Source organism: Pelodiscus sinensis, chromosome 32 (genome assembly GCF_052426305.1).
Source record: "Pelodiscus sinensis isolate ZL-2025 chromosome 32, ASM5242630v1, whole genome shotgun sequence".
Lineage (NCBI taxonomy): Eukaryota > Metazoa > Chordata > Testudines > Trionychidae > Pelodiscus > Pelodiscus sinensis.
This window is the reverse complement of record NC_143083.1, coordinates 11,092,750-11,115,873: the sequence shown is the minus strand read 5'-3', so window position 1 is coordinate 11,115,873 and position 23,124 is coordinate 11,092,750. Positions and strand designations below refer to the sequence as shown.

Sequence of the window (23,124 nt, the reverse complement as noted above, 5' to 3'; positions counted from 1 at the left end):
TGGTTTCTCTTTTGCTTTTGGTAAGAGCAAAGCCTGTAACGGCGCCTCAGGTTCTGATGTAACAAGTGAGCACCTTTCTTATGCACAGGGAAAGTCTCCGTCACCTTTTCTCAGAAACGCAAGCGCCAGATGAGTTCTCAGAGACTTGCCCTAAGGCCAGGAGCTCTTTGAGAGACAGCAGGGTCACCCTGCAGAGCCAGGAGTAAAAGCCAGCAAGCAGTCAGCCCCTCTGTGCCTGCTCCCACACAATAACCAAGAGGAGCAACGGGACAGAGAATGGTTTGGCTGCTGTTGCTGGCTGCACTTGCACCAAGCGGTAAGTGATTCTGCGGTATATGGAGATTAGAGATATCTTTGAAAGCGCCATCAGACGCGTGATGCGGGTTGATAAGGAGGCTTCCCCTCCGCATACCCAAGGTTTCGGCAGTAAATCTGTGCTGGTTTGGGTAGGAGATTATTTCTAAAGCTACAGGGTCAGGTCACAACTCAGTGACAACAGCGCACTGTCGAGAACTAGCCCTGAACAAAAGAAAGCTGGAAAAGTCCCCGGGGTTCTCTTCAGGGCTTGTTCAGACTCCACATCAGGCAGCTTCTGCCACGGGCAAAAGCCCTTCTAGAATGAGTACAAGACTGGTCCAGCTGACAGCAGAGGAACTCTCCTTTCCAGGAGCCCGTATTTTCGGACCAACGTTTGTTGCATTCAGGCCTGCTTGTGAACTCCTGAAGCAGGAAGGTTTGGGTTAGTTATTCCTAGGCTGCTGGTCTCAGGAGCACAGAGCTGAGCTGAGCTGGCAGCGTGACTGGTGTGTGTGGGGGGGTGCGTTTCCTGATGAGATCATGCTGCTTCCCCCTCCCCGCCTTTTCCTAGTTCCAAATAGCCCCTTTCATATAGACTGTCCCCCCACCTAGTGCTTCCTGCTCCCAGCTACAGGTCCAGGCTTTGCTGGGGGAGCAGGGGGAGGAAGGGAAGCCTCTGATGCTTCCCAATCATTCTGCAGTGAGAAATGAGCACCCATTTTTTGCTGGGAGGGGGAGAGAAGCAAAGGTGCAACCCTCTCTTATTGAGATGTGGAGAAGGCCATCATGAGACCCCATAGGGCTGGAAGGGACCGCAAGAGGTCATCAAGTCCAGTTCTCTGCATTCAAGGCAGGACTACGAGTCTGGCAGGCACTGATAGATGTCTGTCTATCTTGCTCTCAAAAATCTCAACGATGGAGATTTCACAACCTCCCTAGACAATCTCTTCCAGGCTGTCTAGATTGGCCAGTTTTTCTGGAAAAATCAACCGCTTTTCCGGAAAAACTTGCCGGCTGTCTACACTGGCCGCTTGAATTTCCGCAAAAGCGCTGAATTCCTACTGTAAGAAATCAGTGCTTTTTGCGGAAATACTATGCTGCTCCCATTCGGGCAAGAGTCCCTTTTGCGCAAAAGTTTTGGGCAAAAGGGCCAGTGTAGACAGCTGAGATTTGCATTTTTGCGCAAAAGCGCATCTAGATTGGCCATGGACGCTTTTCTGCAAAAAGTGCTTTTGCGGAAAAGCGTCCATGCCAATCTAGACGCTCTTTTCCGAAAATGCTTTTAACGGAAAACTTTTCCATTAAAACATTTCCGGAAAATCATGCCAGTCTAGACGTAGCCCCAGTGTTTAACCACCCTGACAATTAGGAAGTTTTTCCTAATGTCCAACCTAAACCTCCCTTACTGCAATTTAAGCCCATTGCTTCTTGTCCTATCCTCAGAGGCCAAAGAGAACAATTTTTCTCCCTCTTCCTTGTAACAATCTTTCATGCACTTGAAAGCTGTTCTGTCCCCTCTCAGGTACGTCTACATTGCAATGCTATTTCGGGATACCAGCGGTATCTCAAAATTGCTACCCTGAAATATAGCAGACACACTGTTTTGGCATCGCTGTAAGCCTCATTGCACGAGGGATAAAGGATCTCTCAAAATAGTGTTTTCTTTTGAAATTTGGTGCTCTGTAGACACCAAATTTCAAAATAGCCTATTTCCAAAAAGGACCTAAATCTCAGTAGTGCAAATTGTGTATTTTATTACGAGCTAAGGGTGCAGCGTAGACGCACCCTTTGTCTTCTCTTCTCCATTGTAAGCAAACCCCTGTATTTCAATCTTCCCTCACAGGTCGTGTTTTCTAGACCTTTAAATCGTTTTTGTTGCTCTTCTCTGGACTTTCTCTAGTTTGTCCACATCTTTCCTGAAATGTGGTGCTCAGAACTGGACACAGTACTCCAGCTGAGGCCTCAGTGTAAAGTAGAGCAGAATTACTTCTCACGTCTTGCTTACAACTCTCCTGTTAAGGCATCTCAGAATCAGTGTTACTTCTAAGCTGTGCGCTCACTCAGGAGAGATTCAAATGCTGCCCAGCTAATTAGCAGAGCACCTACAGATAGATTTTGTTTTCGCTGGTGGTGCACATCTGCCCATACTTCAGTGCACATAAAATGTATTCTGCACATAGATAAAAAAATCCACACGGATGAAAAAGAGAACATCCCCCACAATAACGGTTGCTTTTATTTTTTTGAAAAAGTGTTACTCTTGTGGGTCATATTTAGTTTATGGTCTATGACCTCTGCCCCATACACATCCCTTTCCTCACTTCTCCTACCTAGACAGTCATCTCCCATCCTGTATGGCTATGTCTAGACTGGCATGATTTTCCGCAAATGCTTTTAACAGAGAAGTTTTCTGTTAAAAGCATTTTTGGAACAGAGCATCTAGAGTAGCATGGACACTTTTCCGCAAAAACACTTTTTGCAGAAAAACGTCCATGCCAATCTAGACACGCTTGTCCGCAAAAAAACCCCGATCGCCATTTTCACGATCGGGGTTTTTTTGCGCAAAACCAATCTCAGCTGTCTACACTGGCCCTTTTGCGCAAAAGTTTTGCGCAAAAGGGACTTTTGCCCGAATGGGAGCAGCACAGTATTTCCGCAAGATGCACTGATTTCTTACAGTAGGAAGTCAGTGCTTTTGCGGAAATTCAAGCGGCCAGTGTAGACAGCTGGCAAATTTTTCCCGGAAAAGCGGCTGATTTTCCCGGAAAAACTGGCCAGTCTAGACACAGCCTATGTATTCCACTGATTGTTCCTTTCTAGGTGGAGCACTTTGCATTTGTCCTTATCGACCTCAGACCATTTCTCCAGATCATTTGGAATTTTAGTCCTATCTTCCAAAGCAATTGTCACCCTCGCTGCTTGGTCTCATCTGCAAACTGTATAAATGCACTCTCTCTGGGGAACCTAAGACCCAGGAGCCAATGCGGCCCTCGGCTCGCCTGGATTCGGCCCCTGAGGTTCAGGGCTCCTTCTAGTATTGGGGAACCCACACTGGGGCTTCAGCCCCCTGCAGGACTGGAGCCTACAAAATCTACTACCCTTGGCCCACCCCTCAGCTCTAGTGTGCAAAAGGAACATGCGGCGTCTCTGTCTCCTTCTCAGTCAGAGGCCCCATTAGCAGAGGTGGGTTTTTTGTTTTTAATTGCTTTTCCCCTCGTGTGCAACCCCTACCTGATTTTTCTGTGGGTCAGTGGCCTCCAACCCAAAAAAGGTCCCCCGCCCCCTTTTGATGCCATGATTTACATAATTGATGATGATATTGAACAGAATGGGGAACCCAATCAAGATGCCTTTTCTGTTTGCCTGTGAACTACTGTCTGTTAATAGTTTCCCAACCAGTTATGCACTCACCGTCTCATAGTCCATCTGGATTGTATTTTGCTCAATTGTTTATGAAAAGGTCATGCGAGATAGTATCAAGGAACTTATCAAACTCAAAGTATACCACGTTCACCGCTTCCCTCCTATTCAAGAACGCTTCTAACAGGACACCAGCTACCGCAACTGGCCTTTTTACACAACCTGCCTAAAACTGTTACAAAAGCAATCGTGGCATTGTACACTACAAATGAAAGTTATCCTCACCCAGACACCTGGGGAGACGTGGCCCCATTCATTATGGGGGTTCAGAGGAGCTACCTGGTGCCTTTCAGACAGAGGTGACTTTCCTCTGGGGATCTGATACACTGCCCAGGACTTTGAGCATAGGGAAAGATACACTGCTGATTTGCAAGGCTAACCACACACATTTCCCTCCCCCCACCCCGCATCAAACACCTCCCCCCTCCTTGTGTTAACACAAACCGCCAGATAGAGTATATCTGTTACTGCATGCGCAAACATCCTCCCTCACCCACCTCTGCCAATCTCTCCCTCTGCCCCACACAAACTCATCCACTTGTGACAGCACTCCAGTCATACCCCCCTCCCCCAGGTCCTGTGCTTCCTGGCAGATTTTTAGGGTGCCTCAGAGGCTTACAGTCCCCCCCCCCCCACACTGCATCTTGTCTCTCCCAGAGGTGAGAGCTCTCTGCATCATGAATCATTTTTATCACAGGCAAGTCACTAGCTTGGGGGGAAACCCTTCCGTGGTCTTAGATTCCCCTTTTTATCCCCAGTGGTGGCCCACCAGGCATGGGGAAAACTCAGTCCCGCTCACTTACTCCAGATTCCAGTCCAGGGCCCTAGGTACTGGCCACTAGGCAGGCTCTTGCCCTTATTCCCCACAGAGTAGCAGCTGTTCCCTAGACCACTTCCCCATCACCTCCCACAGAACCATCTCCTGACCTGGGCACCTAGGTGAAACCTCTCCCACCTGCAATCTTCTAGTCTTCTACATTTCCTCCGCTCCTGCCCTGAGGGGAAGCCTTTTATAGGAGCCCAGCAGGCCTGCACTGGCTGCAGGTGTCTAATTAGCCTGCTGCTGCAGACCAGCTCTTAATGAGTCTCAGGTGTCTGCCTGTCTTGGTTGCTGAGCAGCCTATGCAGGGAACAGGAACCGGCTCCCTGTGTACCTCCACCAAACTCCTGCAATGGGGTTCTCTGCTTGGTGTCTCCACCCGGCTCCCTCTCTATGACCCCCACACCTGTCCCTGTCTTCTCTTTATTTGTCCCCTGTAATCATCTGGCGTTCTGGGCTCTGTGGACCCTCCCGGAATCCAATAGGACTATTTTTTACCCCTCTTTTAGCTCCTCCTGAACCTCTTGTTGAGGGTCTGGCTACACTTCTCCCCTCCCCTATTACTTCATGCGCACCCCATCCGTGGCCCCACAGTCGCGGGACCTCCTCGTCAGCCTTCTCCTGGCTCTTGCCAAGATGGCAATCTGCAAAACCAGGGAGCAGAGGTTGGCTGAGGGAGGGGTCTATTTCCACTCCTGTATCCGTTCACGGGCAGTCTGCTGGCTCTCTCCAGACCTTTGAGGGGCAGTGGGCGCTGTCCGGGGTGCTCTGCTCGGTGTCCCCATCCGGCTCCCTCATTTTGACCCTATGACCTCCACACCCCTCTCCCTTTTCTCTTCATTTGTCCCTCATAATCATTTGATGTCCTGGGCTCTGTAGACCCTCCCCATGGGTTGGGGAAAGTCCTTTAGATGTGGGCGAGCTAACGCCCACCCCCCTCCCGGAATCCAATAGGACCAAACTCCTGCAGCCGGCTGCTTTCGGTCTGCCACATAATACACAGTGCCCCCATGTTCTTTTAGCACCCACACTCTTTCTCCCCCTTCTCCATACACCTTTGCACTCACCCCTGCACTGACAGACACACCTGCCATATGGAAGCATCAAACCCTGGTGATCCTTACTACAGGGAAGCGCAGATCTGTGGACCTGAGGGGAGGGGGCTCTCTTCATTGCCTCCTGTGGTCAGTGGACCACGACACTTGCCCCAGTTCGGTGGGGTGGGCAGCAGGCTCCCCACAGAGCCCCGGAAGATCCCGTTGTCTGTCATGCACCTGGGGGAGCATATCTCTGAAGGCTTGGAAAACCCAAGTGGCAGATGAAACAGCGGAGGTGAATGCTGGCCCCAGCCCCCTGCAGCACATGCTGCGAGGAGAGGGAGAAAGGGCACCGCAGGTGCTTAGCTGGATTTAGCCCATTCCCATTGTCGGGCATCCCAAAGCTAGAACCGCAAGCCTGGCCTGGAAAGGTACCAGGCCTGTGCTGCTCTCTGCTCTCCTCTCTTTCTCGTAGGCACCAGGGAGGTAAAATCCCATTTAACCACTTAAATGGGAGGCAAGGGGCCACGACCCACCCTCCCACTGCAGCCAGACTGGAGCATCCCTACCCGTGGCCTGCTGCTCTGACCAGGCTGGGCCTGCTGTGGTCAGGGCTCCTCTGGCCAAGCTGGAGCCCACCCCCCACTCATGATGGGCCCCTCTGAGCTAGAGCAGGAGCAGTCTCCTGCCTGTGTTAACTGTCACTGGTAAGCATCACCCAATAAGGGTGATGCTCACTGGTTAGCCCAGGGGTGGGAAAACTTTTGCAGGGGGGGGCACTTACTTTTGGTACACGGTCACGGACGGGGCAGGGCCTGGGCAGAAGGGGCGGGACTGTGGCCTAGCCTCCCTCCAGAGTTTGAAGTAAAAACTCAGCAAAGGGCTCGGCCCCGTCCCTACCGCAGGTGGCTGCGGCTGCCAGGGTAGCACTGCACCCATGAGCCATTTAAATAGGATCGTGCTGCCTGAGCCACCACCTGGAAATTCGGTGCCATGGGCAATGGACTAGAAATAGAAAGCAGCCAGATGCAGACCACAGGCCGAATCAAAGGGGTAGATGGGCCGGATTCAGCCCCCCGGGCCGCATCTGGTCCAGCCCTGATTAACCATTCACATCCCTACTAGGCACAGTCCATTGTAATGTCGTGCGTATCCGATGGAACTTGGTGACATTTTGCCCTGCACCTTCAACCCAGCTCCAGATTAGCAGGGATTGAAAGCCAGTGGGCAAGAGGAAAGGACGACAACCCTGAGGCCAACCCCTGAGTTTCTGCAGCCTGCGTGTTTCTTGCCAGTCCCTGTTCTGGAGAGACATACATGGGCACCAGCCTCCTGCTCTTCTGGAGGCACGATCCTGGGTCATTCCTGACACTGCACATCCGCTAAGGAACAGGAAAGAACAACTCCAATTGCTCCTTTGTGTCCCGCAGGCTCCACCGAGGATCCTAGTTTGGCTTGCTACAGGAAGTGCAACCAATGTAGTTTCAGCTGCACCTGGAGGGCTGCAGCCCCGTCCAGAAATGCCACCTATATTCTCACGTTTTGGTGAGTTGGACGCCCCAATAGGGGTGCTAAGGGAGAGGGAAGAAGGGTGCTGTGAGGGCATCGTTTGTCTATTATGATGATGGGCACAATAGAGATGGGACAGTAGATCTCAAAAACCCGCCTGCCTCATGCAGCGGTGCTGGAGAAGGTATTGCAGCACATCCCAAAGCACACAAAACTCAGTCCCTAGAATATTTTGGGGATGTGGGATTACTGTCCCCTCTCATCCTTTCCACCCATCTGCAGCTTTTTTCCACCCGTGTGAGGAATGCATTTTTTATGTGCGCTGAGGCATGTATGAATGTGCACCACCCAGAGAAACAAAAACCCAGCGGTGGGTACTCTGCTAATCAGCTGGCCGGTATTTGAATCTCTCCCAAGTGGCCGCACAAGTGCACAGCTTCCAGGGAGCACGAGTGTCAGGGTATGTAATGCATAACGATGCTCAGGGCTTGACAAGCGGCGGTGAGCCCCGATCACCAGCTGCACGGTTCGGCACGCTATGCATGCACAGACCATGCTGCACATGCGCTGATCGTGCTGTGGCGCCGTGCCAGGCTAAAATCTACTTGCCACAGGCGAGTAGATTGCCCTAATCGTCGAGCCCTGACAATGCTGGGGAGATGGATGATGGACAGAAGATAGGGAAGGTGATGGGGGACGGAACGACAGAAATCACCTGGAGGGGAGGTAAGTTGAATGACAGTGAAGGAGATGAGGCAGGTAGAAACGGGACAAGGAGGTGGGGAAGTCAGCATCCATCCATCTCTAACTTCTCTGCCAGGGCCTCATACACAAGCACCAGAAACAAGACGGAGCCCTGTGTGGAAGTCTGCGGGCAGGTTGCACCTGTGGATGGTGGAGATATTTGAACTCCAGGTGGGCTGAGTGCTGGGCCTGCAGGGTGCATGTTAGACCCTCTGGCTCCAGCAACAGGAAGAACAAGAGACACAAGACGCCGGAGCCAAGGAGATTGGCTTGCTCCCTGCTGACTGTGCACCATGTTGAAAGAAAAGCAAAGAAGCGACAATCACGCCAAATTACAATTAAACTTCCTTTCTTACCGACCTACTGCTGAGATGGTCCCGTCACATTTGTAAAACTCACCATTTCAAAATTTCCCCTGCACTTCCAGACGTACCTCATCCAACCCCAGTAGTTTCCTCTCTCAGTATGTCTACACTTGCACCCTCTTTCGATAGAGGGATGCAAATGAAGACATCTGAAATTGTAAATGAAGCTGGGATTTAAATATCCCATACTTCGTTTGCATAATCGTGTTATGGCGCTATTTCGAAATAAAACACAGTGTAGATGCATTATTTCGAGAGAAAATCCTTCTCTCAAAATAACCCTTATTCCTCATAAAATGAGGTTTAACAGGTATTTCAAGAGAAGGGTTTTCTCTCGAAATAACGCGTCTACACAGAGTGTTTTATTTCGAAATAGCACCAGAATGCAATTATGCAAATGAAGCAGGGGATATTTAAATCCTGGCTTCATTTACAATTTCGAATGTCTTCATTTGCATCCCTCTATCGAAAGAGGGTGTGAGTGTGGACATACCCTTAGAGAAAACTCAAAGGCGAGTACTTCCCGTCTTATTGGTGTAATTTAAATGAAAATTAACAGCTGACAAGATGCTGCACTTGGAGAAGCTGTTTATTTCCTAAGTTTCTTACAGATTCTAATGTGCTCCTTTCACACCATTGTCATTTCTTTGGCAAAGACAATAGGCTTTTACCTCGCTTCATATTTCACAACCGTTGGGGTTCCTCTACATCTGTAACCCCGATTTTCTCTGTAATTAAACATTTGAATGGTATTTCCCCTTCATCTGCTGACCCATAATAGCTAGAGCAGAGACAGAGTCACCTTTGTGGTTTTATGTGTCACACCACGCAGTCCATCCAATTGCAGAAGAATTCAAGGAAGCATCTGGGGCTGATAGAATGAGTAGGACAACGAGCAGCCCTGTGGCACCTTAGAGACTAACAAATACATTACATCGTGCACTGTCGTGGGTAAAACCCACTTCATCAGATGAGTTGGCGTGGAAATTACAGAATCCCGAGGATATAGAACAGCAAAAGCAGTTACCTGTCAATTGTAGGACCAGGGTTAATGACGCAAATTGAGTCAGACAGGAAGTATCTCATTCATAGCTTTTGATGTGCAAATGCGAATTTCAAAGGCAGAAGAAATTGCCTTTGTAGTGCGTTAGCCAGTTAATGTCTTTATTCGCGTTGATCATGTTAAATGAGCAGCCACTGCACAATGGCAACTGCACCCAGGTCCCACGAGCAAGTGGAAGGCCTCCCGCACTGCAGTCAATAATTGACACATCTTGGCACTGCAATAACTGTCTTTCTTCCTTCCCTAGTTATCACAACACCCTTTCCTGCAAGCGGTTCAAGACCGGGCCCTCCACTCACTACAGCTCTCCTTATCGGAGGATGCGTTTGCTGGAGAATGTCACTGCCTGGGTGGAATCCTACAGTGGAGGCAGAGTTGAGAGGACCGAGAACATCACTTTGCAACTGGAGTATGCCAGTAAGCATCCCTTGGAGGGGTGGAGGCTAACGCCAGCTCCCTTGGTGCAGCAGCTGGGTGCGCGGGGAGCCTCGTGAGCCTCCTTAGAAAGCAAACAGCTGCTTTCTTGTGATGCAAAATCTGTGGCTTGTGAAAGCTGCTGGCCTGCCAGGATGGGAGCCTGCATCCTCGTCCTGCCCACAGGAAGACCGAGGCAGAGGAGGCACTGGTGCTGGTGTTTTCTGTGGACACTGCTGTGTTTGTATCCGTGCACGTGCAAATACATGTTTGCACGATTGTGCACACACGGGATCTGTTTCTGAGGGTCCCTCGGCCCTGTGGAATCACAAACCACCTCTACCCCGGGAGTTAGAAGCCTCAATAACGCCTATTGTCGCCTTGCAATTCCAGTCAAATTGGATCCACCCGACCACGCCAGATTGAATGGTAAATCCAATGGTACCCTGAATCTGACGCTGCCGAAGCCAGATGACCCGACGGTCAAAGACAGACGGTTACAAAGGGAAGCTCAGTACAGGCGGCTGAAGGGCACCCAATGGACGCAGGTGGGTTGGACCAGCACTCCGACAAGCGAAGTTCCCAGAGGACAGGGTGGGAAGGCAGGTGGGGCCCCAGCCCGGCTCCCTCTCAGCTACTTCTCCCAACATTCTTGCAGTGAGGAGGCTGGTGGGGGGAGCCACTGATGGTGCATTGTCGAGACCATTATGTAAGCACGCCTCAGTGCAGCCACCCCCGGGCCCTGGTGACGTCTTTTCTGTGGCCCATCTGCTCCTTCCATCTGTTTCGTTGGATAAAAACGTCTCCCCTTCTTTACCGAGGGGGGGGAGGAGGATTACGCCGCCTCCCGGGACAGGATCTGGGGTTCGTGGGCAGGGATGACGTAGGAAGAAAAACCCAGATAATAATAACTCTCTGCAGTTCTGTGAAATCATCCTCAATGCTTTAGAGCTAGGAAATACCCCTGTGACACTTTACTGGCGAACAGCCCCCCGCGCCAGCCCTGATGGGATGGTAAGCCGGCCTGAGAGGCTATTTAGTCTCCAAGCCTGACCTGAGCAGGAGGACCAGCGTTTAGAGTGAAGCCGAGCAGTAGGGAAAGATCAGAGACAAGGGGAGACTCCAAAGGGAAAGCAAACCCAATGATCCTGCCCTGGAGTAAGGCTTGGTGGGGGTGAAGTAGCCACAGGGAGTAGAGGAAACTCCAGTGGCAACCCTAGAAACAGGCCAGGAGGGAGAGAGGCTGGGCAGGAAGGAGCCCAGGGAAACAGCTACAAGGCAGGTCTGATTGCGGGTCGCGAGGCCCCTGAGCTAGAACTGATGCAGAGGACGGGCCCGGGTTCCCCGGCTAGCCCCTGGTGTCACAGCATAGAGCCCCGAGCTGGGGCGGAACGCTGTCCGGAGAAGGCATCTGGACAGGAGCCCGGGCTCTGTAACCCTGGAAGCGGAGGGTTAGCCAGTGACCGTGGCGGCTTGCTCCCCAGTTCTCCTCTCTGAGCGCTGCGCCCCGCACGGTTCTGAGCGGGAGCCGGTGCCTGGATCCTTCTCACGGGGCGATGGAGCGGCTCCTGCTGAGAAAGTGCCGGCTTTGCCCCCCGAGGGTCACAGGCGCTCGCTCCCCCACCCCCGCGGTGGTGTTTGCTTTGCAGAAAAATCCTTGCATCCGGATGCTAAGAGGTGGGCTCCCTTGCACCCAGGCCCTTTGCAAGAACATGTGCACGGCCATGCTGGGTCAGCCCAAAGGGTTATTTAGCCCAGGGTCTTGTCTGCCAACAGCAGCCAGTGCCAAGTGCCCCAGAGGGAATGAACACAGCAGGGCAGTTATTGAGGGATCCCTCCCCTGGCCAGGACCAGCTTTTGGCAGCCAGAGGGTTAGGGGCGCCCAGACATGAGGCTGGACCTATCCTCCACCAACTCATCTCATTCTTTTTTGAATCTAGCAGTGGGAGGGCTGTCAGAATTGCCGGCCCCCTGAGCAAGGTGTGGGGGGGGGCAGCTCCGTGCTCCCAGAGGAGGCGGGGCCTTCGGTGGAAGGGGCGGGGCCAGCCCTCCGCGCCACCCGGACCGCACCACGTCCCTTTCCAGTCACCCCTTGCCATCGCCTGGGACTCTGGTGGTGCTTTAAGAGGCCTGGGGCTCTAGCCACTGTTGCTGTGGTCACAGTAGCAATGGGGCCAGGACCTTTTGGAATCACTGGGCCTTGAGGCATTCCCGCCCCCATCAGTGGTCCTGGAATCTAGTAATATTTCAGCCTTCACGAGGCCCGGCCGTGAGTGCGGCAGGGTGACGGGGCGCTGCAAGGTGGCGCTGCCTTTGCATCTCCTTTGTCTGGTTTGTTTCTAGGTGGCGTGTCAGACCCAGGACGACGACAAAACAGGTCAGCGTCTCCTCGCAGACACCGCCCCTGTCCGTTACAGAGCTCGATCCCAGGAGGGTTGCCAGATAGTTTCACAAAAAATACCGAACACGGCGGGGAAAAAAAAAAAAAAAAGAGAGTCATAGTCCCTTTAAATCCCCACACACTCACACTCCCCCTCACCAAGCGAGGGAAGAATGTCCCAAGCAGCCTTCCATCCAAAAAATTATTTTACAAATTTGGTATTTTCTGAGGGTTTTTTTACCGGACACATGCCACAAATACCGGGTTGTCCAGTCCAATACTGGACACCTGGCAACCCTAGATCCCAGCACAGGGAGAGCAACAGCTGCTGGGAGTGTTCCTCTCTCTAGGCACGTATCTAAGGGAGGAACCTTTTCAGCCTCCGAGGTAACACCCGCCACCCCTGCCCAGCTCTGATTTACGTGTGAACCAGATGCGTGCGGCTGCTCACTGCATACAAACCCTGGCGCGGGGTCCTCGTGTCCCACACAGCCCCTCCTCGGAGGAGGCAGAGGATGGAGACACAGGCCTGTGCTGCCTCCAGAGTAGAGAACCTGGGAGGGGGTGTTATAAGAGGAAAGCAGCAGCAAAGCCTCTGTTCTGTGAAACCTGCCGCAGCTTGGGGAGTGCCTGGTCTCCTCTCTCCACCCTCCGCTGCTTTCCAGGCCCTGAGAATTACATCTGCCCGTGCCGGTCACTCCAACACCCTCCAGCTTCTTCATTCTCTGGCTGGGAGGTAATTTCTCAGCTGGCCTCACGTTCCAGGGGCACGGAGGAGGGGGGGTGTCCCAGGAATTCTGCTCTGACATTCAGGGGATCCCCCCATCTTCTCTGACCGCCCCCAGGCCCAGTCTCCCCGCATGGCAGCCAGACGGGCACGGTACCCACGCGAAGCTGAAAACTCCCCCTGGCGTGTGGCACTCAGCCCTTGCTGTCTTGGTTTGCTTTAGTGATCTGCAACTTGGGAACACGCGCGGCCTGCGAAGTCCAGCTGCGGCACAAAACGGCCCATTGGAGCAGCTACTGGAGCACCTGGAGCAAATCCCTTGTTGTCCCCGAAGGTGGGAGAGTTCACATGACCCACACCGTGGGCAGAGATGCTGTTGGGGGAGGGGAGGAAAAGGAAGGCCAGAAGTGGAGGGGTGGAAAGCAGGCGGGCAGGACGTTGCAGAGAGAAAGAAAACAGGAGGCCAGAGTTCCCTGCTCTCCTTCCAGAAATCCTTGCGAGCCCAGAGGTGAATTTGACGGTGGGGAGACTCGGGAGGAACGGGCGGAGAAACGTGACGGTCCACTGGCAGGTAATGCAGTGCGTGAATTCCACCACTGCACGCACGGATGGATGAAATCGGTTCCAGGGGCCCGGGGACAACGCAGGTCCCACGCGAGTGGGGCCTCAAGAGGTGTTTTAACTCTCCCGTGAGTGGGCTACCATCCTGGACCCTCTTGTCCAATCGGGATGAAAGTTGTCATGCCACCATCCTCCCCCAATTCTGATCCCACGAGGGTCTGTGAGGTGTTCCCTCTGGTGGGGGTGAAGGCCGCAGTGACCGCAGCTCCCTGGCCATTGCACGAGGGCCGTGAAAAAAACCTAGGCCACGTGACTATTTTCACAACAGGCTCCTTGATTCTGCCCGAGTTCTACGTACGCACAGCTTCAGGGTATTGTCACTGACTGTCATCCTTCCAAACCCCCGGCAGGAAGCCTGTGAAGAGCAGGGAGAAATTAGCTACACACTGACGTTCGACATGCGGGCGTGCGGGTGCAAAGAGCAAGAGAGGGATATCGTCCACGTAAAGAATGCGACGACGCTGAGCGTGGTTCTTTCCGGGGCAGAGTACCACGTTTCTATGGGCGCCTCTAACTCAGCAGGCAGTGGGCCCCTGCGGACATATCACATCCCTCCAGCACATCACCCAGGTACGGACACCTCAGCTCCCCCTCCGCACCGCCACTGCCCTAGCACGCCTCCTGCAAGGACCAAACCCATCCACTGCTGGAAGTGTTCCCTGCCCAGGGGCGATTCAGGTGCCACCCAACTGATTAGCAAAGCACTCACAGCCGGCAGCATGTGTTTCTACTGGTGGTGCACCTCTGCACGTCGCTGTCCACATAAAATTTATTCCGCACATGGCTGGAAAAAATTAGAGGGAACACTGACTGCTGGCCCTGCTGCCGTGGCCTTGGACGGGGACTGCAGCCAGAGCATTGGGCTCAATGGCAGAGGATTAAGGTCTTTTCCCTGGGTTATTCCCCTCTTTGAGATTTCAACAAATGGCATTGCTAAAGCCCTCAATGTTGCATGGCCTCAGCAAATGGGGACGGGCGCCCACCTCTCCCTCTGACCACCTGCAGGATCAGGGCTTCGGGTGGATGGTCAACACACAGGACACCGGTCTTGCCCATCTGTGCCCCGACCCCAGTGCTGTCCGCCCCGGGGTGCCGGGAATTTGGAGCCGTGTGTTTGGGCCATTGGTGCCGTGTTTCTGCTCATAACGCGTCTCCTTGTATTGCCTCCCAGCAATCGGCTTCCTGAACGTCAGCTCGGCTGGCAGCAGCGTGACAGTGCAGTGGGCAGCAAAGACCAATGGGACCCGCTACTGCTTCGAGAGGCAGCCCCTGGAAAACCCCCAGGAGGGCCGGGAGGAATGTATCCACAAACAGTTCTTTGAACAGGACAGTTATGTGGCTACAGGTAATAATGGGGACAAATCCCATCTCTTTAACCTTCCTTTCTTCAGGCTCCCTCTGCCAGCCCGCTCCGTCCGGGGACCCTGCTCCTCCGCCAGTTGTTGGGAAGCTAAATGCCCGTGTGGAACAGCCAGGTGGAGCCAAGCCCCCTGCCGTCAGCACGAATCTCTGGGTCCGTTTCAGTGGCCCGTGGTCCGGAGGTGTCTGTGTGAGGCAAAGGCCTGGCTCCACCTGGAGCCAAAGCCGTCGGCGCTTTCCAAGTCCGTGCTGCAGCTGTCATTTAGGAGCAGCAGGTTGCAGCGTTCCCTGTAAACCGAGCGCTTGGGTGGCCGCTCAGGAGAGAGTCAGTTGTGGCCCAGCTGAATAGCAGAGCACCCACAGCTGCCCACAGACAGCAGCATGTATTCCCGCGGGTGGTGCACATCCTCGGTGCACAGAACAAAATTTATTCGGCACGTGGGTGGAAAAAAATCAGAGGGAATGTTTGCAGGCAGGTTTTGGCCTCTCAAAATGTTCCTTTACTGATGCTGGAAATTCCCACCACTTGGCGAAGCCGGGCAACCAGCTGAGATATGCAGCCTGCCTCACTTTCTCCGTGCCAGTCCTTATCTCCCCGTGGGATCGGGCAGTGCAGACAGAAGGTCACTCCCTTCCCCTTATCTGAGAGGAGTGTCTCCTGGTTTTATGCTCCAGGGACAGTGCAACCTAAGAAGTGTTACAGAATTGCCATTCACGGACTGGGACCCGAGAAGCACTGGTCAACGTTTGGTTCTACGTATCACTTTGCTACAAACAGTAAGTTTGAGCATGTCGTGTTTCCACTGGGGAAGGACAAGAGCAATTCAACCTGCTTTTATCACACACGTGCCAGGCAGAGGGACTCCCAGATGACCTTGAGTAGGCAGGGTATGTGAGCCTCAGCAGAGAGGGGCTTGATGGTAGAATGGGTCCTTTTTAAATATATTTTCTCAGGTTCTAAAAGTTGGTCAGTTGCACAACCCAAAACACCCCTCCTCCTGTGCCTCCTTCTGCTCTCACCGAGGGAGCAAGAAATGATTCCTCACGACCCTGCACAAAACGTGCTCGACCCCTCCGAGAAACCAGCAAAGACACCGTCCCTGCCCTGCAGAAAGGAGCATTTAAAAAGTATGTCACACAATAAGTGCATGAGAGCAGATGCAAGAGGCCAAGGGGAAGTCCTGCACAAGGGACCTTTCCCAAACCCGCACTATTCACAGGATGGCTCTTCAGAGCCCCGCTCTGTATGGGTGGGAAACCAAGATGCCAGTATAACCCTCACTCCTCAGAGGCAGGAATTCCTTAGGGCCAGGCAGCCCTCTCAGGGTTCAGTGGGTGCTCAAGCAAAGGCCAAACTTAGCTGCTTGTAATCCAGGGAACTGAAGGGAGCAGGTTATGGGTAGGCGAAATAAGCCTGGGTAAGAAGCGCAGCCATCCAGGAGAGATTCAGGTGATTAGCAGAGTGCTCACAGCCGCCGGCCTGCCCGACTCTGGCAACGTGCGCTTCTATGGGTGGTGCACATCCACACATGTCCCAGTGCACAGAACAAAATTTATTCTGCACAAGGATGGAAAAAATTAGAGGGAACGCTAGGGAAAGATTGGTGGCTTCCTGGCCTGTTTTCTAGCAGTGAATCCCACTTGCTGCTTTTCTTTCCTACCTCTCCTTTCACAGCTTCCTTGGATGGGCCCCTTCACATCCAGAACATCACAGCGACCTCAGCTGTCCTGCATTGGAATCTGTCACCCGTCTCCCAGTGCCCCGGCATTCTGAAGAAATTCACAATCTGCCACAGGAGTGAGCAAGAGAACAGAATGTTATGTGAGTGCAAAACCCTTGGCTTTGCCTTTCTCCCTTCCAACGCATTATGCCAAGAGCGGGCCGCAGCTTAGCATGGGTCATAGGCAGGCTGCCTGCATGACTGAGCTGAGCAGAAATCAGCCAGCGAGAGCACCTTAGGGTGAGTGTGGTCTCCTGCTCCTGCTGCCTCTAGAACAGTCAGCGACTCCGTGCGCCAAATAGATCTAGAGACAGGACCGCGCTGGGGCTGGGCAGAGGAGCAGAGAGAAGCTGGGAGGAGGGGAGACAAAGAGAGATAGGAGGGAGGAGGGGGGCTGCTCTGGAGGTGGCCAATATCCTAGGCGGAAGGGCATGGGAAATAGTTGGAGAGCTGAAACTGGGACAAGCTGTTTCCCAGAAAGAAAGCAGAATTGGGAGGGGTTCCCATGCTGCTGATAGCTCAACCCATCCATCGTCGTCTAACCAGATCACGAAGCAAACGCTTCAGCGATGCGCTACGCCCTCCGGGACCTGCAGCCCAGCACTTCCTACCGGGTTGGGATTCAGGCAGCCACCGCAGACCGAGACACGCCCTGCAGTCCCCAGTACCCGTTTCGGACCATGAAGCTCGGTAATAGCTGGTGGAGCCCCCCCATCTTTGCTTGGCCCGGGGCGGGTGTGTGTGTGTGAAGTGAGTAGCTTGCAGGAGCTGCTCTGAGGCTCAGATTCCTGAAAGAGACTCTTTCAGCCCGAGGAGGTTTCTCTTGGCCCGGGAGGGCCTGCGTCTCCTCCTCTCCTGCAAGCAGAGAGGAACAGCTTTGGCAGAAGCTGTGGGCAGAGAGGCTCACGAAAGCAAAAGCAGAGACGCCTGCACCACCCCAGCAGTCCAGCGAGGAGTGGGGAACGTGCACCTCTGTTTGAACAACAGCAGCACCCCGTTGTTGTTGCTTCGGGCCCCCATTGTACTGATGGGGGTACTAAGTGCTCTACCCAAGGTCACACAGTGAGTCAGTGGCACAGCCAGGAATCGAGCTACAGTTCTGCAAGGCCCTGATCCTGCTGCTTGGCCCTGACCTTGCCTCCACCCCACCGCCTCCTTGATTGGGCTCTGCCATGACACGCCACAGGGGCAGCGAGAGAGAGTCCAAGCCCTGAATTAGTCAAAGCTCTGCTGAGACACAGGCCCTCCCACAGGCACCATACAAAAAAGAACTGTGTTTCCTCCTAGGTCCCAACCCTCCAGAGTGGAAAGTCAACCTGAGGTACCTCGGTATTTTCCTAGGCATCCTGATCCTGGCCATGTTTTACCACTTCGGCAAAAAGAGGTGAATGTGCTGGCCTTTGCTCTCCCATTGCTCCGGTTCTCTATGCCCTTTTGTTCTTCTGCACACTAACCAACCTCTGCCAACATCCTCCAGGGCCAAGAAAGTGCTGTTCCCACCTCTGCCCAGCCCCGTGGACAGCCAAGCCCTCAAGTTCCCCGCTGAGGAGATGAGCCAGGTGAGTTTCCGACCCCAAACTCTTACCTTGGGAAGAAGCTGCAGGCCAGGCAGCCTGCTGTGGGGGAAGGAGATGACTAGGGTTGCCAGATACTTTCACAAAAAATCCTGAACATGACGGAGGAAAAAATTGGTTGAGCAAAAAAAAAAAAAAAACCCTCACTGTGCCTTTAAATCCTCACGCTCCCCGCTCCTCTTGCTCCTGCCAAATGTGGCAGGGGAAGAATGCTGGCCTTCCGTCTGAGCAAAACAGAAAATATTTCTGTCCAGTATTTTCTGGGTTTTTTACCAGACAGGGGCCACAAATACTGGACTGTCCGGGTGAAAACCGGACCCCTGGAAACCCTAGGATTCATGGGATAAAAGTCAGAAGGTTGTCCGAGACAGCAAAGCTGCATGGAGAGTGGTGGTCAAATCAGGCTTTGCATGTTTCATGCAATTGCTGAAAATATGCAACTAACCAAGGCTCGCAAAGTGGCGGCGAGCCCCGCTCGCCAGCCGCGTGGTTCTGCTCTCTGCTGCGCCGGCTCTTCCAGGTTGTAATCTACTCGCCATCGAGCCCTGCTAATAACAATATAATTTGAGCACATCTGACCAACCCCAAAAGGCCTAACATGGCGGGAGGAAGGTCTGTACTAGGGGACTGTGGACAGAAACTGGCTCCCTCAGGCCCAGGTCTCTTCCCACCTGAGCTCACAAAGTCCTCTACGAGTAGACGGCTCTTGGAGTCACTGTAGACAGTAGCTAGAGGGAATCCGATCGCAGGCCTGAAGCCAGCATGCTCCACCTGTGACCTGTGTCCCAGCAGTCTCAGGATCTCAGCCTGGTGGCAGTCCCAGGAAGGAGTCTAGGGGGAGGCTGGAATTGTGTAGCTTGCCTGAAATGCCCCCGGGGCTGTTCTGCCTTTGGCGTGTCAACGTGATGGTTTGTACTCAGATGCGTGACACACACATGTCCCACATCGGGTGGCTTTGCACTGACCACGTGCTTTGTCCTTTCCAGGAGAAGCTGCGGCCAGGATTTGTGGAGCCCTCAGAGAAAGTCAGCCCCACGGAACCGCTGGTGACCGAATTCACCTCAGACAAAGGGGAGCCTGACATGAACACCGAGACTCACTCCCTGCTTCCCGACACGGCGACGGAAGAAACGGCAGAGATGTTACAGGCCAAGGAGGGCCAGGCAGGTTCTGAGAGCGACCTGCCGTTTGAGAGCGACCTGCCGTTTGAGTACAGAAGGCAGGTGCTTCTGACCCCAGCGGAAGAGGAACAGGAAGAAGACGATTTCAGAGAACTTGATGGCATAAGAGGTCAAAATAACCTCGCTGAAGCCGGCACAAGCCCTTTTCGGCCCCCGCCGGATGAGGGTGCCACTGCAGAGCCGAACGAGCCATCCCGACCGCCGGTGCAGCTCTCTTTGCTGCTCTCGGACAAACCCGTGGTCATAAAGAATGGGGGCAGCTTTGGCTTTTTACATGATAAGTGAACCATATCACGGGGAGGAGGGGTGCGCGTTCAGCTCAGGACAGTCTGGGGAAACAGAGCGTTGCCATGGCGAGGCTCCAAGTGCTCAGGCCTACCCCCTGGGACAGGACTCCGCAGGTGTCCTGTGAGACTTCCTCAGCACTGCGCTGTTAGGTCTTTTTTCAGATTTCGAGGGTCAGCTCAGCAGCAGGGACTGGCTTATACATGTCCCGGCCCCACAGGGAAATGCTGCAGAGGAAGCATGAACTGTTAGAACGTAAGAACGGCCGTACTGGGTCAGACCAAAGGTCCATCTCTCGCCCTGCCGACGGTGTTCCAACATCCTCTACCATTTGAGAGGCGAGAAAGGGTCCCACAGCCCAGCTACGGTCTCCGAGTTCCTCATCTTCCAGATCCCATTTCCTTGTTTGAGATTTCATCTGGTGTGCTTTGGCAGGCGGGAATTTCCTTACAGAATGGGGATTCCCCTCGTTACCTAGGAAACCGCCCCGAAGGTTTGCTCTTGGCACTGATCAGGAACAGGAGCCTGCTCCTCTCTTTGCAAAGGTCTGTTTCAGAGGGCTGCGTTCCCTCTGCTTCCCCACACACCATCTGACTGTCAGCAAGAGAGAATCCCTCCACCCACAGGCCTCCGGTGCCGGCTGTGCCGTATGTTGCTTTCCAGAACCATGCACCGCTGAGACTCTGAGCTAGAGCCAGTCTGCGTAGTCAGTCCTCGCACTGTAAACCCTATTGCAAAGGCTATAGCAGCGGCTGAACAAAATCGTTCCTGGAGAAGGACGTGGGTCCGTAAAACTGACAGGCTGGGTACAGGATGCCGAAATGCAGAGCAGACTCCAGGTGCGACTTACAGACGTATCTGCCTTTCAGGCTTGCGCTAGGATTTGACGCCGAGGCGAATTCACTAACCTGCCGTGCCAAGGAACCCTGCATGGTTAATATCACTACAAAGCATGGAGAGCACCTGTGTGCCACACAGTAATAAGGGGCAAATCCCTCGTCTCAGAGCTTATTCCGTGGGTGCAGCTCAGAGCTTGGCTTTCGTGTTTCAAGTTTAGTCTGTTGCAGGTACTTCGTCTGCTATTTCAGGCACGGTTGAATCAGCACTAAGGAGTGGGGGTTAGCTTGTGGTTTGGCCTACATGCTGCATTTCTCGGAGACAGGCTCAGCACACGCTGAACGTTCAAAACCCGCGAGCAGGGAAAGTACAGGGAAAACCTGATGCCCTCAGCAGCGCAGCGAACTTCTCTGCAGGGAAATGTCAGTGCCACATGAAACAGGCTTCGTGGGCACCCGGCAGGGCTGCCCAGGGAGGGGGGACAAGTGGGGCAATTGGCCCCAGACCCCGGGCCCCATAGGGGCCCCCACAAGAATGTCTGAAGTCAGAGGTCTGAGACAGGGAGTGCCAGGAAGGGCCCCCTTAATCCTCTGGGCGGCCCTGGCACCCGGCCACCTGAGACACGACTGGGGAGCAGCCTTGTTCCTCACCCCCCAAAGACAGCAGCTGCCTAAAAGGGTGAATCTTGTCCCAATGCCTGGGCACAGCTGCTCAGCTCTTCCACTGCCAATCAGCGTTGTACTGCAAGGTGATGGGAGTTTGCAGGGTGACTTGAATATTAATAAATAATGAATGCGCCAGACATTTTAGCAGATCTGTTTTTGCCTCCCTTCCTTATTCATCCCCACCGCAGGGTACATTAAACACCCGCAGAGTCAAATAGACACCATTTCCCCCCCCCCCCCCCCAAAATATAAAAACCAACAAAATCCAACTACAACAAATATTGTGGTGTGGTGATCCTCCTAAAATCAGGACTCTCTCGTCCGGCAACATCCATGGTCCAGTAGGACCACAGATATTCCTGGACTAGGGAGTCCTGGCTGGGAGCCCCAGTGGCAAGAGGGCTGGTGGCTTGGAGCCCAGCAGAGCTGGCACTGGAACTGGGGCCGTGGCCGTGGCAGCCCCAGTAGCACGGCCGAGGCCAGGGATGCAGCAGCCCTGACAACAGGGCTGGGGCCGCGGAAGTCTAGTTTGCCAGGGCCACTGCAGCGCAGCAGCCTGGTGGGTAGGGCTGGCAGCGGGGAGGGAAACTGGGGGGCCAGTAGCAGGGGAAATTCCCTCGTTCAGGTCTGGTAAGGTCCCGAGGGTGCCGGACGAGAGAGGTCCAACCTGTACGAACATAGTGTGCAATCCCTCTGCTTGCATGTCGCATCCCTTTCTCCCCCATTCGGTCTGTCTATTTAGATCCGCAGTTCCCAACCTTTTCCAGCTGGGGACCCATTTTGACAAGTCAGGAAGAGTTGGTGACTCAAGGCAATTCAAAAACGGGGGGGAAGGAGGAGGGCAGAGCCACCTGGGGAGACACTTGGTGACCCTTTCGAAATGTAATGGCGACCCATATTTGGGTTCCGACCAGGGCCGGCCCAAGCTCTTTTGGCGCCTCGGGCACACGGCGCATGCGCAGGCCCGCCCATGGGGCGCGGGCCGGGTAGGACCCTGCGGCTGTGGGAGGAAGGGCGCTGCTGGCCAGCACCATGGGGTCAGCGCTGCAGGAGCCAGGCACGCGGCGCTATAAGGGATGCCGCGCACCCCTTACAGCTGCCATCAGGTGCCCCCCATCGGTTGGCGCCCTGGGCAGCTGCTCGGCTCACCCACCCCTCAGTCCGGTCCTGGTCCCGACCCACAGGTTGCGAAGCCCTGATTTAGATGGAAAACTGTTTGGAGCGGAGACCTTCTCCTACTCTATAATTGTGCTGTGCTCTGATCTCGACTGGCCCTTTGGGTGCTACCAGAATACAACCAACATGTAATGGGATTCTGACCCTAGAATCCATGTGTCATCCCAGCAGCCCCGAGGGCTGCCTGGCATCCGCAGCGTGCAAATGAACACAAGTGCGACTTTGCTCCTTGGGATTCCCACCAACAAGGGCTTTGCTAGAAAGAGCCAGGTGATTATGGGCACGGAGCAAAGCAGTTTTCCTAGGGATGGAGGGAGAACTAATCCTCAGGGCGAGAGCTCCGCAGGCGGAAGAAAGAACATTCGAAGGACTCCGAGTGACAGTCATTTGCTCGCAAATTCCCTTGGAGACAAGCCCAGATCAGGAAGCGCCCCGGGGATAAGACTTGCCAGCTCTTGGTTGGTCTGTTTCATCCAATAGTGAGCAATCACAGTTGGGGATGCAGTTGCTACGTTGTCAGGCAGAGCTTTTTGAACAGCGAGAGAGGTTGAAATTAAAAAAAAAAAAAAAATTTTCCTCCCTGCCGGCAACACGAACTTACTCCCCGCTTGCTCCTGCTCCCAAGCCAGGAGGGGCTGGGTTCCTTGCTTAGCCAAGTGATCCTTAGGCTGTGTCTAGACTGCAAGCCTCTTTCGAAAGAGAGCGTCTAGACTGCACGTTGAACTTTCGAAAAAGCGGCTTGCTTTTTCGAAAGAAAGCATCCAGTGAGTCTGGATGCTCTCTTTTGAAGAAGCCCTATTTACATTGACGAACGCCTTCTTTCGAAAGAGGAACTTTCGAAAGAAGGCGTTCTTCCTCGTGAAATGAGGTTTACCGCCATCGAAAGAAAAGCCGCGTTCTTTCGATTTAATTTCGAAAGAACGCGGCTT

General features: G+C 53.7%; 1 protein-coding gene across 2 annotated transcripts; it reads left to right on the top strand.

The window, feature by feature from the left end:
• On the top strand, positions 1-21,243 carry IL12RB1 (interleukin 12 receptor subunit beta 1). 2 transcript variants are annotated; one of them, XM_075902931.2, is made up of 15 exons: positions 1-316; positions 7,005-7,119; positions 9,503-9,672; positions 10,063-10,217; positions 12,013-12,046; positions 13,000-13,110; positions 13,265-13,347; positions 13,748-13,967; positions 14,569-14,742; positions 15,432-15,533; positions 16,432-16,578; positions 17,024-17,167; positions 17,765-17,861; positions 17,955-18,036; positions 19,038-21,243. In XM_075902931.2, the coding sequence occupies exons 1-15, from the start codon at positions 277-279 to the stop codon at positions 19,515-19,517; spliced, it is 2,154 nt and encodes a 717-aa protein (XP_075759046.2). In that variant the 5' UTR covers positions 1-276; the 3' UTR covers positions 19,518-21,243. The 2 variants fall into 2 exon arrangements, with proteins under 2 accessions (XP_075759046.2, XP_025042316.3); XM_025186531.3 differs by lacking the exon at positions 7,005-7,119.
• Positions 21,244-23,124: the final 1,881 nt, after the last annotated feature.